The sequence below is a fragment of the Phyllostomus hastatus genome, unplaced genomic scaffold, assembly GCF_019186645.2.
Source record: "Phyllostomus hastatus isolate PE091 unplaced genomic scaffold, TTU_PhHast_1.1 phas_contig_86, whole genome shotgun sequence".
In the NCBI taxonomy this organism is placed as follows: domain Eukaryota; kingdom Metazoa; phylum Chordata; class Mammalia; order Chiroptera; family Phyllostomidae; genus Phyllostomus; species Phyllostomus hastatus.
The window spans coordinates 79697991-79710270 of NW_025333977.1; the positions used below are offsets into that span (position 1 = coordinate 79697991).

General features: G+C 33.8%; 1 protein-coding gene and 1 long non-coding RNA gene across 5 annotated transcripts in view; one reads left to right on the forward strand and one right to left on the reverse strand.

Annotated features, from left to right (window-relative positions):
- LOC123827084 overlaps nucleotides 1-12280 on the reverse strand; it is a 97462-nt gene that overhangs the window by 66358 nt on the left and 18824 nt on the right. The window lies entirely within an intron of this gene.
- CD96 (CD96 molecule) overlaps nucleotides 1-12280 on the forward strand; it is an 85814-nt gene that overhangs the window by 4894 nt on the left and 68640 nt on the right. For all 4 annotated transcript variants that reach the window (XM_045851384.1, XM_045851385.1, XM_045851387.1 and 1 more), the window contains one exon: nucleotides 11554-11678. In XM_045851384.1, coding sequence (XP_045707340.1) covers nucleotides 11554-11678 — 125 coding nt within the window. The remainder of the gene's footprint in view (nucleotides 1-11553; nucleotides 11679-12280) is intronic.

Here is a 12280-nt window from a genome sequence, read left to right on the forward strand (position 1 = left end):
TGATGTACAAAAACAAATGCAAATTGAAGTAGCATATAGAAATCTAAATAAGAAAATGCTGAGAGACCAGAGGCAGTTGGGACCTCTTCCTGTTTCCTTTCTGTGGTCATCTGAGCTGTTCTTTCCCCTTGTCTACTCACACGACAGGGTGTGTCTGACTCCTGAGTCCTGTTCCCTGAGGGCCCAGCTGAGAAGGATTTTGCTTTTCTTTTCACAGTATTTTCTTCCTGTGTATGAGTTAGTGCTCTGAAACTGGGGATGAGGGTAGAAAAACAATAAACAGTTTGGTGTTTGCTTCTTACAGGGTTTCCTCTTATGTTAGGAGCTTTCAAATTATTCCAAGAAAGTTCTCTAGGGTAAGCCTTGGGTTATTGTAATCTAGATTTTCTTAATTTGAATGTATCCCACAGTGCTTCAGATTATAAGATTTCCATGCACTTTCAAATCTATAGTTATTAGGATTCAGCATAAGAGTACAATGGAGCTTTAATTTCCCCGATTACAACAAAAGCCTCTGGGCACTCTCACCTTCAGTCACCATGCTATTCATTAGGTTCCAAACTTATTTATCTTATAACTGGAAGTTTGGATTTTTTATCACCTTTACTCATTTTCCCAATCCCCCAGTCCCTGCCTCTGGCAAACACCAATTTGTTCTCTGTATCTATAAGTTCAGTTTTATTTTATTTTTTAGATCCCACATTTGGGTGAGGTCATACAGGATTTCTCTCTCTCTGTCTTATTTATTTTTCTTAGCATAATGTCATCAAGTTCCCTCCATAACATCTCTAATAGCAAAATTTCCTTTTTATGACTGAATAACATTTTATTGCATATTAGAACTTTTTTCACTCTTTATCCATCATTGTTTCAATATCTTGGCTATTTTAAATAATGCTGAAATTATTATGTGGGTGCAGATATTTTTTGAGATGGTAATTTCATATCCTTTAGAATTATATCCAGAAATGAAATTGATTAATCACATGGTAGTTTTCTTTTTAATTTTTGAGAAATCTCCATGCTGTTTTCTATAGTGGCTATACCAATTTACATTCTCTTTTTAAAAAATTTTTTATTATATTTTCTCCATTACCCTTTAGTCCCCTTATACACCCTCCCTACCCTGCAATCACCACACTGTTGTCAAAGTACATGAGTCCTTTTTGCTCAATCCCTCTACCACTATTTTCCTTGTTAGTTTAGCTCATATGAGTAAAATCATAGGGTATTTGTCTTTCCCTAACTGACTTATTTCACTTAGCATAATGTTCTCCAGGTTCATCCATACTGTTGCAAAGGATAAAATTTTCTTCTTTTTTTATGTGTGAGTAGTATTACATTGTGTAAATGTCCCAGAGTTGTTTTATCCACTCATCTACTAATGAATACTTGGAGCTGCTTCCATATCTTGGCAGCTGTAAAAACTGCTACAATGAACATAGGGGTGCTTACATTATATGAATTAGTGTTTTGGGTCCCTTCAGATATATTCCTAGAAGTGGGATTGCTAAATCAAAAAGCAGATACATTTTTAATGTTCAGAGTAGCTGCACCAATTTGTGTTCCCATGAATAGTGCAAAACAGTTCCCCTTTCTCCAGATCCTTACTAGCAATTGTTGCTTGTTGATTTATCGATGATAACCATGCTGACAGATATGAGACAATATCTCATTTTGATTTTAATTTGCATTTCTCTGATGTTAGTGATGTTGAGAATCTTTTCATATGCCTATTGGCCATCTGTAAGTCCTCCTTGGAGAAGTGTCTATTCAGGTCCTTTGCCCATTTTTTAATGGGTTGCTTGTTTTTTGCTGTTGAATTTTATAAGTTCCTTATAAATTTTGGATATTAAACACTTATCAGATATAACATACAATCTTCTAAAACTATCAAGAAGAATCAGAGAATCTGAATAGACAGATTATACCTAATGAAATTGAAGTAGTAATCCAAAAACTCCCAACAATTAAAAGCCCTGGACCAGATGGCTTCACAGGTGAATTTTATCAAACATTCTGAGAATAACTAATACCTATTCTTCTCAAACTATTTTTAAAAATTTGAGAGGAAGGAAGTCTCCCAAATTCATTTTATAAGGCCAGCATTATTCTAATTTTGAAACCAGATAAAGATAGTACAAAGAAAAAAATTATAGGCCAATATCCCTGATGAACATAGACACTAAAATCCTCCACAAAATATTAGCAAACCAAATACACCAATACATCAAAAAGATCATACACTGTGATCATACAACACTAGCAAATGAATAAATGTGATTCACCACATAAACAAAATGAAAAATAAAAACTACATAATCATATCAATAGATGCAGAAAAAGCATTTAATAAATCCAGCACCCATTTATGATAAAAACTCTCAGCAAAGTGAGAATAGAAGGAACATACCTAAACATAATAAAGGCCACATAAGACAAACCCATTGCCAGCATCATACTCAATGGGCAAAAACTACAACCATTCCCCTTAAGTTTGGGAACAAGACAGGGATATCCACTTTTACCTCTTATTCAACATAGTACTGAAAGTCCTAGCCACAGCAATTAGACAAAAATAAAAAATAAAAAAAAGAAAAGAAAAGAAAAGAAAAAAAAAGGCATCCAAATTGGAAAGGAAAAAGTAAAACTGTCTTTATTTGAAGATGACATGATACTGTACATAGAGAACCCTAAAGATTCCACCAAGAAACTACTAGAACTGATAAATAAATTCAGCAAAGTAGCAGAATACAATACTAATCCAGAGATTAATGCAACTGATCTCTGGATTAGTTGCATTTTTATATACCAATAACAAACTAACAGAAAGGGAAATTTTAAAAAATCCTATTCACAATTGCTTCAAAAAGAATAAAGTACCCAGGAATAAACCTAACCCAGGATATAAAAGACCTATACTCAGAAAATTATAAGACACTGAAGAAATTGAAGAAGCTACAAATAAGTGGAAGCACATACTGTGTTCATGGATAGAAAGTATTAACATCATTAAAATGGCCATACTACCCAAAGCAATCTGCAGATTCAATGCAATTTCTATCCAGATCCCCATGATGTATTTCACAGAACTAGAACAAATATTTTAAAATTTTATATGAAACCACAAGAGGCCCCACATAGCAATAGTGATCCTGAGAAAGCAGAACAAATTTGGAGGACTCATGCTACCTGATATCAAACTATACTATAAAGCCATAGTAATTAAAACAGCATGGTACTAGCATAAAAACAGACACACAGATCAATGGAATAGAATAGAGAGATCAGAAATAAACCCACAACTTTATAGTTAATTAATATTTGACAGAAGAAGCAAGTATATACAATTGGCTGAAGATAGTTTATTCAATAAGTTGTCTTGGGAAAATTGGATAGATATGTGCAGAAAAATGACACTAGACCACCTTTTTACACCACACACAAGAATAAATTCAAAATGGATTAAGGACTTAAATGTCAGACCTAAAACCATAAAAATCAAAGAAGAAAATATAGGCAGCCAAAATCTTGGACATAGCTTGTAGCAATATTTTATCTAATATATCTCCCCAGGCAAGGGAAACAAAAGAAATAAATAAACAAATGAGACTACATCAAACTAAAAAGGAAAGGATATCAGCAAAGGAAATCCTCAACAAAATAAAAAGACAACTCACAGAATGGGGGACCAACTGACATTTTCATCAACAGTGTTATGAAACAGGGCTACTTTTTTCCTTATGCTTACCAACGCTTATCATCTTTTGTCCTTTTGATAGTAGCCATTCTGTCACTTGTGAGGTGATACCTCATTATGGTTTTGAGTTGCATTTCCCAGAAGGTTAGTGATGTTGAGCACCTTTTCATGTACCTATTGGCCATCTCTTATGTCTTCTTGGAAAAATATCAATTTAGTTCCTTTGCCAATTTTTATTTTTTTAAGATTTTTCATTGTTATTCTATTACAGTTGTCCCAATTTTTCCCCCTTTGCCCTCCTCTGCCCATCCCACACCCTACTCCAATAGTCAATTCCCACACTGTTGTCCATGTCCATGGATCATTCCTACCTGCTCTTTAACTAGCCCCTTCCCCTTCTTTCCACCATTATTCCACTTTCCCCATCCTTTTTGGTCACTGTCAGTCTGTTCCATGTTTCCATGACTGTGGTTCTATTTTGTTTGTTAGTTTATTTTGTTCATTAGATTCCTCTTATAGGTGAGATCATGTGGTATTTGTCTTTCATGGCCTGGCTTATTTCACTTAGCATGATATTCTCTAGTTCCATCCATGCTGTCACAAAAGGCAGGAGTTCCTTGTTTATTTCTGCTATGTAGTATTCCATTGTGTAATGTACCACAGTTTTTTCAAAATGGATAATAGACTTAAATATAAGTTGTGACACCATAAAAGTCCTAGAGGAAAACAGAGAGTAAAATTTTAGATATTCCATGTAGCAATGTTTTTGCCAATATATTTCCTAGGGCAAGGGAAATAATATAAATAAATGGGACTATATCAAATTAAAAAGGTTCTACATGGCTAAAGAAACCATCATTGAAATAAAAAGGGAAACTTTCCCCATTTTTAAATCAGCTTCTTTGTTTCTTTTTGTTTGAGTTCCATTGGTTCTTTATATATTTTGAATATTAACCCCTTACAAGAAATATTATTTGCAAATATTTTCTCCCACTCAGTAGGTTGCCTTTTCATTTGATGATTTCCTTTGATATACAAAGGCTTTTTCATCTGAATAAGTCTCACTTGATTTTTCCTTTTGTTGCCTTTGTTTTTGGTGTTAAATCCAAAAAAAAAAAGTTGCCCAGACCAAAGTCAAGGAGTTTATCCCTTATGTTTTCTTCTAGGAGTTTTATGTTTTAGATGTTACATTCAATTTTTAATCCATCTTGAATTGAATTTTATGTATGGTGTAAGATAGAAGTCCAGTTTTATTCTTTCCCATGTGGCTGTTCAGTTTTTCCAGCATCATTTATTAAAGAGATTGTCCTTTGCCCACTGGATACCCTTGGCTCCTTTGTAATAAATTAGTTGATTATATATGTGTGGGTTTATTTCTGGGCTCTCTATCCCATTGATCTATGTATTTGTTTTTATAGTATAGTTTGTTCTTGAACTTGAATGCTGATTTTTCTTAAATTTTTTTATTTGGTCTTTATCTAACAAATATTTTTAACAAATATACTACAGTGCTAGGCATGAGGGGTACAATGGTATGCATTAGACATGACTCTTCCCTCAGAAATCAGGAAGTCTAATGGGAGAAGACAGACATTGATCAAAAAGCAAACAAATGTGACATTGCAATAGTGAGAAGTGTCCTCAGTAAGAAAGTAGACAGTATTATGAGAGGGCATAATAGAAAGATCAAGAAAGGCTTCCTGGAGAAGAGACACTTGGTCAGGCATTAACCAGGTAATAGTGGGGAATATAGCTTTACAGGAAAGAGAATGTGCAAAGGTTCTGTGGTAGAAGGAAGATACAGCAACTGTGTGGAATTTTAAAGGGTGTTAGGGCTTTTCAAAAAAGCAGAAGAATTGAAAAGAAAGCAATTGAAGATTAAGGCTAGAGAAAAAAAATCAGAAACTAATAGAAAGGTTTTTTTTTATATTTTTGTTGTTTTACTTTGCATGTCAAAAAGATAGTTGTGGCCAATGTGTAGGAATGCATTAGAGAACAGCAGAAAATATAGTTAGTGTAGGTCAGTTAGAAGGCAATGACAGAAATGTAGGTGAGAGATGCCAGTAAAACTGAGAAAAAGTGGTAGAGAAGTAGATAAGAGCAATGTTCAGATAAGAAACATGTTTAGGAGATTCAACCTATAGAATTTGATGGCAGATTGAATATGCAGAGTAAGGAATGAAAAGCAGCATCAAAGATGATGCTTTGGTTTCAAATATGTAGAACAGAAAAAAATTGAGAAATTACTCATTTTGTTAAAACACTAACAGATGATCAGATTACATAGAGATTATTTTGAGACTGATTTTATCAATGCTAAGTTAGACATGAAGTTGAAACATACAGGAGATGTCAGGTGAACAGCTAAATATATAATTCCTGATCTATGATAGAAGTGTAAGCCGAAGACACAAATTGGTGAGCCATCTGAGTATGGGTGCTAACTGAAGTACTGGAAGTGAAAGAAATCATCTAGTAGTAAAAAATCCACAAAGAAAAGCAATGTGGTCCTTCAACAGTGTCTAAGCTCTAGGATGAAGAAAAATAAATATCCAAGGGGTATAGAATAGTAACCAAAGTGTCAGGAGTAAAATCTGGAGAGAGTTGGGTCACAAAAGCCTAGAATGACAATAATATTTAACAAAAGGAATAGTCATTGATTCTGATGTTTCTGAGAGACAAAATGGTTATTGGATTATATTTAGAAACATATAATTTATTGATCACCTTAACAGAAGCTGTTTTGTGGCAGCATTGGAGTTGGAAGTCAGATTGGAGAGAGAACTATGAGTGAGAGTCAAAGAAATGGAGACAACAAATGTTGACACAACTTCTAAGAAATGTGTCAGGGGTAATGCAAAGAGTATGAGTGCTCCAATGAAGGTTTTCATTGATGTGATCGTGGTGGTGGAGGTGCTGGTGATGGTTTTAACTAACCCAAGACATTGATTATGCTTCAAAAACAATAGGAAGAATACAGTTGAGAGTCATTAAATACACAATAAAAATGGTAAAATAAATAGTTTTCTGAGAAGATGGGGAAATGAGATCCATAACATTAGTAGTAGAACTACCTTGAAATGAAAAAAAGCACTTCTTTATTGTACCAGGAGAGAAGGAAACTAGGATGAGCACATACAATTAGGGATGTGCAATCCTGTATCCTTTTGTCTGAAATAGAGAACAAAATCCTCTTCAAGTAAATAATGAGGCTATAGAAAAAGCATTTGGAGAGGTATGAAGCACCTTCTAAAGATGGAAGGAAAATGAGTTCACTAGGTAGATATATTTGGATTTTTGATCAGTGTTGAGCATCCATTTGACTGTGGAATGAAAGTGTAGTGAAAACAGTTGTGCTATGGCTTTCTCCAGTAGTGTCTGGTTGGTTGGGTCTGAGAACCCACAGTTGGATTCTCTTTAAACAAGAACCAACCCCACCCCCCCACCCCCACCCACTCCAAAAAAGGCAAGAGATTTGGGATATTAATCATTCAAGAACATTCTTGAAATGATGGAAAATATGGAACTTTATCTACACAATGAGGGAAGAAAAGAAAAGAAAAGAAGAAAGCTTATCGGTTGGGAAAAAGTAAAGAGATCAACTCATTAAAAGACTCAGTAAGGTCAGAGAACAGTTGAGATGGGACTAGTTGCACACGCAAACTGGAAAAATGTGTGTTTGTAGGTTTGAATTAGTCATTTTGTCAGTGAAGCAATTGTGCATGGTAATTGGTCCAAGATGTGATTGTGAGAGTATGTGGCTGAAATGCAGTGGAGACAGTTAATGGAGATGACAGTAGAAAGAACTTAGAGGTCAGGTGATGGATAGGTCACTGAAATCACCCATGATTATGTCCGAATTTAGGCTGGATAAGAGGATTGCAATCCAAATATCAACATTTTCAAAGAATGGATGAAAACTGGGAAATTAGAGCAGGGGTCAGTAAACTTTCTCTGAAGGTCCAGATAGTAAACGTTTTAGGCTCTGTGGTTTATACAGTCTCTGTAACAACTACTCAACTCTGTCTTTATAGTATGACAGCACCTCTAAACAATATGTGTTACAGTAAAACTTTATTTAAAAAATCAGGCAGCAAGCCAAATTTGACACACAGATCATACTTTTAAATGCATTGGGTGTAAGGGGGATTGTTTAGTTTTTCTCAAAGTGTGTTACATATAGCTGGAAGTACTACCTGAAATGATTTTAAGTGGGTAATGAAAAAACTTAAAAACTCTTAATTGTGGAAAATTTCAAACATATGTAAAATTATATATAACAGTATCATGAGATCTCAAGTACTAACCATACAACTTCAATAATTATCAACTCATAGACCATCTTATTTCATGAAAACTCTTATCAACTGCTCCCTCACAGATTGCTTTGAAGAAAATCTAAGATATCCGATTCATTTCAGAATAAGTCTTTAAAAGATAAGGATGTTTTCTTATCTTTTAAAGAACAAGTCTTTAAAAGATAAGGAGAAAAATAGTCATAATACCACTACTACTACCAGAATTTAAAAAAAGAAAACCTTGTTAAGTCCTTAATGTTATCAAATATCCAGTTGGCCTCATAATTTTTATTTTTACATTTTGTTTAAATTAAGAGCCAAATAAGGCCAAAGTATTGTGATTATTTAATAAACTTCTTTAATCTGAAGACGATTTTACATTTCCTTTTTTTTTTCTAATGTGTTTGTTGAGTAAATCTGATTATCTGCACCCTGATTATCCCTAGGTATTTACTTGTTCCTCTTTCAGCTTTTTGTTAGATTCAGAGATTTGATAACATTAAGGTTTTTGTTTTTATAGTGTTTTCTGGCAAGAGTACATCATAGATGATATTGTATAATTTCATCAGAGGCACATAATGTTTGGCTGTATAATATAAACAGCCACTGAAGAATATTGCCTGGATCTATTAATTCATTATGGATTCCCAAATAGATGTTCTAGTTCTATCATTCCTGCATTTACTAGCTGAAATATTTCTATAAAGAGTAAGTTCCTTTCATCCACCAATTATTTATCTGATGTACAGCTTGAATTGAAAAGCAAAATAGATACTTACATGATTCTTTCCCTCTATTTACCAATTGTAAAAATAAATGGGCTCACTAGCACTCTTAAATGACAGTATTTTGTGCTAAATGTCATGAATTCACATGAATTTAAACACATTAATGAGTTTTGATTCACTATAGTTATTATCTTTGTTATGCTGAAAATGTCCCACATATAAAAGCTTTAACCCTTTGTGATAAAAGTTACAAATATTTTCTCAGTTTGTCATCTATCCTTACTTTCTTAAGATAAAGTTTTTGGTGCAAAATAAAATGTACTTTTATGAAATAAAATCTATCACTCTTTTTTCTTGTTAGGCTTGTGATGAATCATAGAAAAAGTTTCCCCTTTTCCAAATTACATAGAAGTTCAGTCATGTTATTTCTAACACTTGCAATGTTTTTTTAATTAACATTTAAATTTGTAATATTAGGTTTCAAGTATAAAGAAAAGTACCTAGTTTTATATACATCTCTAATGTTTTTTTTATATTTGCTATTTTTTAATTTTCTGTGGTTGTCTTTAGAAATTCTCTGTTGACCTATTTTCCAACTCATGAGCCCATCTTTTGTGATGGCCAATAAATTTCAATCCCATCAAATTGCTTCCTAATGTTTGATATTATATTTTAGGTTATTATTTTTGACAGATTTTTAATTCCTCAGTGACAACTTGAGGACATAACAAAATTTACAAAAATGTAATATTAACATATTTGGATAATATACCTTAAAATATACTTAACATATAAAGTAGATCACAAATATTAATGCCTAACTCTCTGTTTAAAATAAATGCATGTAAGCACTGTGAACCAAAGAGTTGCCAGTTCGATTCCCAGTCAGGGCAGATCCCTGGGTTGTGGGCCAGGCCCCCGTATGGGGCACATGAGAGGCAACCACACATTGATGTTTCTCTCCCTCCCTTTCTCTCTCCTTTCTCCTCTGCCTAAAATTAAATAAATAAAATATTTTTTAAAATAAAGTAAGTATATATAAGTAAAACAATTACAATAATTGCAAAAATAAAATTAAATAGGGTAGTATGCAAATATGGCAAAAAAATTGTGATGGTGGTATACAAATAACTCTACTTGGAAGTAGTGTTATAGCTAAACACCTTTAACTATAAAGGACAGACTCTTTTTTAAGTTAAATGGTTGGAGTAATACTTGGAAGTAGCAGTGGAGAGCAAGGAAGGCACTGACCTCACCTCCTGATTTTGAGGAAACAAGGGTACAAGGAAATAAACAACTGCTGTTTGAGAATGAGAAAGGGGAGACGAGAACGCCTGATTTTAATAAAGGATAGGAAGAGGAAAGAGTAAAAAGAATAGCTGGAACTTAAGAGAATTAAAATATAACAAAATTCTAAAGGCTAGATATAATATTCTCAAACTGAGAAATACTGGTATACTGTTAATAATGAGAATGTTCATACCCCAGGATCCGTTAACTGTGCTTCTGGGAATTTTTCTGAAGTAGCTGAATGGTCAGAAGAAAGATATTAGTATAAGAACGATCTTTGCTATATATTAATAGCAAAGTCTAAGTAAAGCAAAAACCCAAAACTGAAAGAGCATGATTACTCAATAATTGAAAGTGACTAAACAAATAATGATGGGTATCTATGACAGAATGACATAAAGCCTCTAAAAATCCCAACCACAAATAGTTTAAGAATCATGCAAAACATTTTTTAATAAAAATGATAGGTAATATTTGTTGGTTCATAGGGTTGCAAAGTATGAGAAACACACATATACAAACAAGATTTATATAGATATAAAAATAAGATTTTCAGAATTTTAGGATGATAGAGTTGTTTTCATTATAAATTATTATTTGATGCCACTAGAGTTTAATCAAAAATGGATATATGTGTATAAAAAATTTCCCCCCTCAAAAGACTATAGACAGATATTTATCTCATATTGCTTTAAAAATACAACTACCTAATTTATCAGTGATGCTTCCTCAGACTTTCCTTATATATTTTTCTATATCATTCCTTCTTTAAAGGAATGTTTATAAGCTCTATAAATATAACTATGAATACAGGGAAAAGATGAGTGGTTGATAGTAGTTTGGTGGGTGGGGCAGATGAAGATACGAAGCGTAGGAAATTTTGAAAGCAGTGAGGTTATTTTGTATGATAACACAACAGTGAGCACATCAATATACATGTGTCCAAATCCATAGACTGTACAATACCAAGGATGAACCCTGATGTAAATAAACTGCACACTTTGGGTGATGATGTTGTGCCAGGGTATGTTCACCGATTGTAACAAACATAGGCTGTTGTGAGGAATGCTAACAGTGGGGGAGGTCGTGCAGGCATGGGGCCAAGGGTCATATGGGAACTCCCTGTACTTTCCACTCATTTTGCTATTTTAGGTTCACAGACTTAGAAATATTGTCTACTAACATTTAAAAACAGAGTTAGAGGCTAAGTTTCGATGTTTTATATTCTGTCTGATTAAGTAAATGTGATCTGAAGACTAAAGCATGAATTTGCAGGTAAAGCAGAAGAACATGTCAAATTATGAGCTGGATTCTTTCAGGATAGATTATTTATAACTTTTCAGCGATAATTTTTCTCAGTGTCTCTGTTTTGCCATTTATATAGTAAGGACTATAATGGTATTTTGCCTTGTTACTCCATAGGTATACCCTGAGGATAGATGAATATTTTACTGAAATGGTTCTCATTCCTTTGGTAAAAAGTGCTTTATAAACCAGTCACAGATCTGTGTCTTTTTCACCTTGTGTTTTGTTACAGTTACACAGGATGAATGGAGAAGCAACAATACAAAAGAAATAGAATTGAATCAGACTCTGAAAATACCATGCTTTCAAAATATCACCTTGGAAATTTCCTCTGAGTTCACCTTTGCATGGTTGGTGGTAAGTGCTGCCCTTTTCAGTGGATAACTGCAATGATCTTTAAATATTAATGAAGTAAAAATGAATAAAAATAATAGTAGGGAAGGAAACATACTGGATGAGAGACAGGTATTATGTGTTAGGTTGGGGAATGACTGTAGGGGGGAGGGGAACACTCAGCAAGTCTCTAGGTCTATGCATGCACTAATTTAGAAATTAGTTTCTAAAGGTTAGTTTCTATTTCTATTTCAAGCTATGTGCCAAGCTCTGATTACAGAAAAGAGTATGATGCAGTCCGGGAGAGGAGCCACATGCAACAGAAACCCCGACTCACAAACATTTGTTTTACAAGCAGCATATGCCAAGGGTTAGTTCCTCTTTCCTCAGAATACTTGCCATCACATCCTGGGAAGTACACGCCATGGCTTTACATTGGGAAACACAATAATGCTTATGAAATGCAGCTGGAAAACGTACCTGATAGAGGCAGGCCCTCTGTGACAAACAGCCACTGCTCAGCTCTGTTACTGCCACAGGACCAGAAGACCCATAAAAGCTATGTTTTCTGACTTCAAAATAACAAAATCCAGATATCTGAATCTGTTATGAGAAATTTTCCAAGG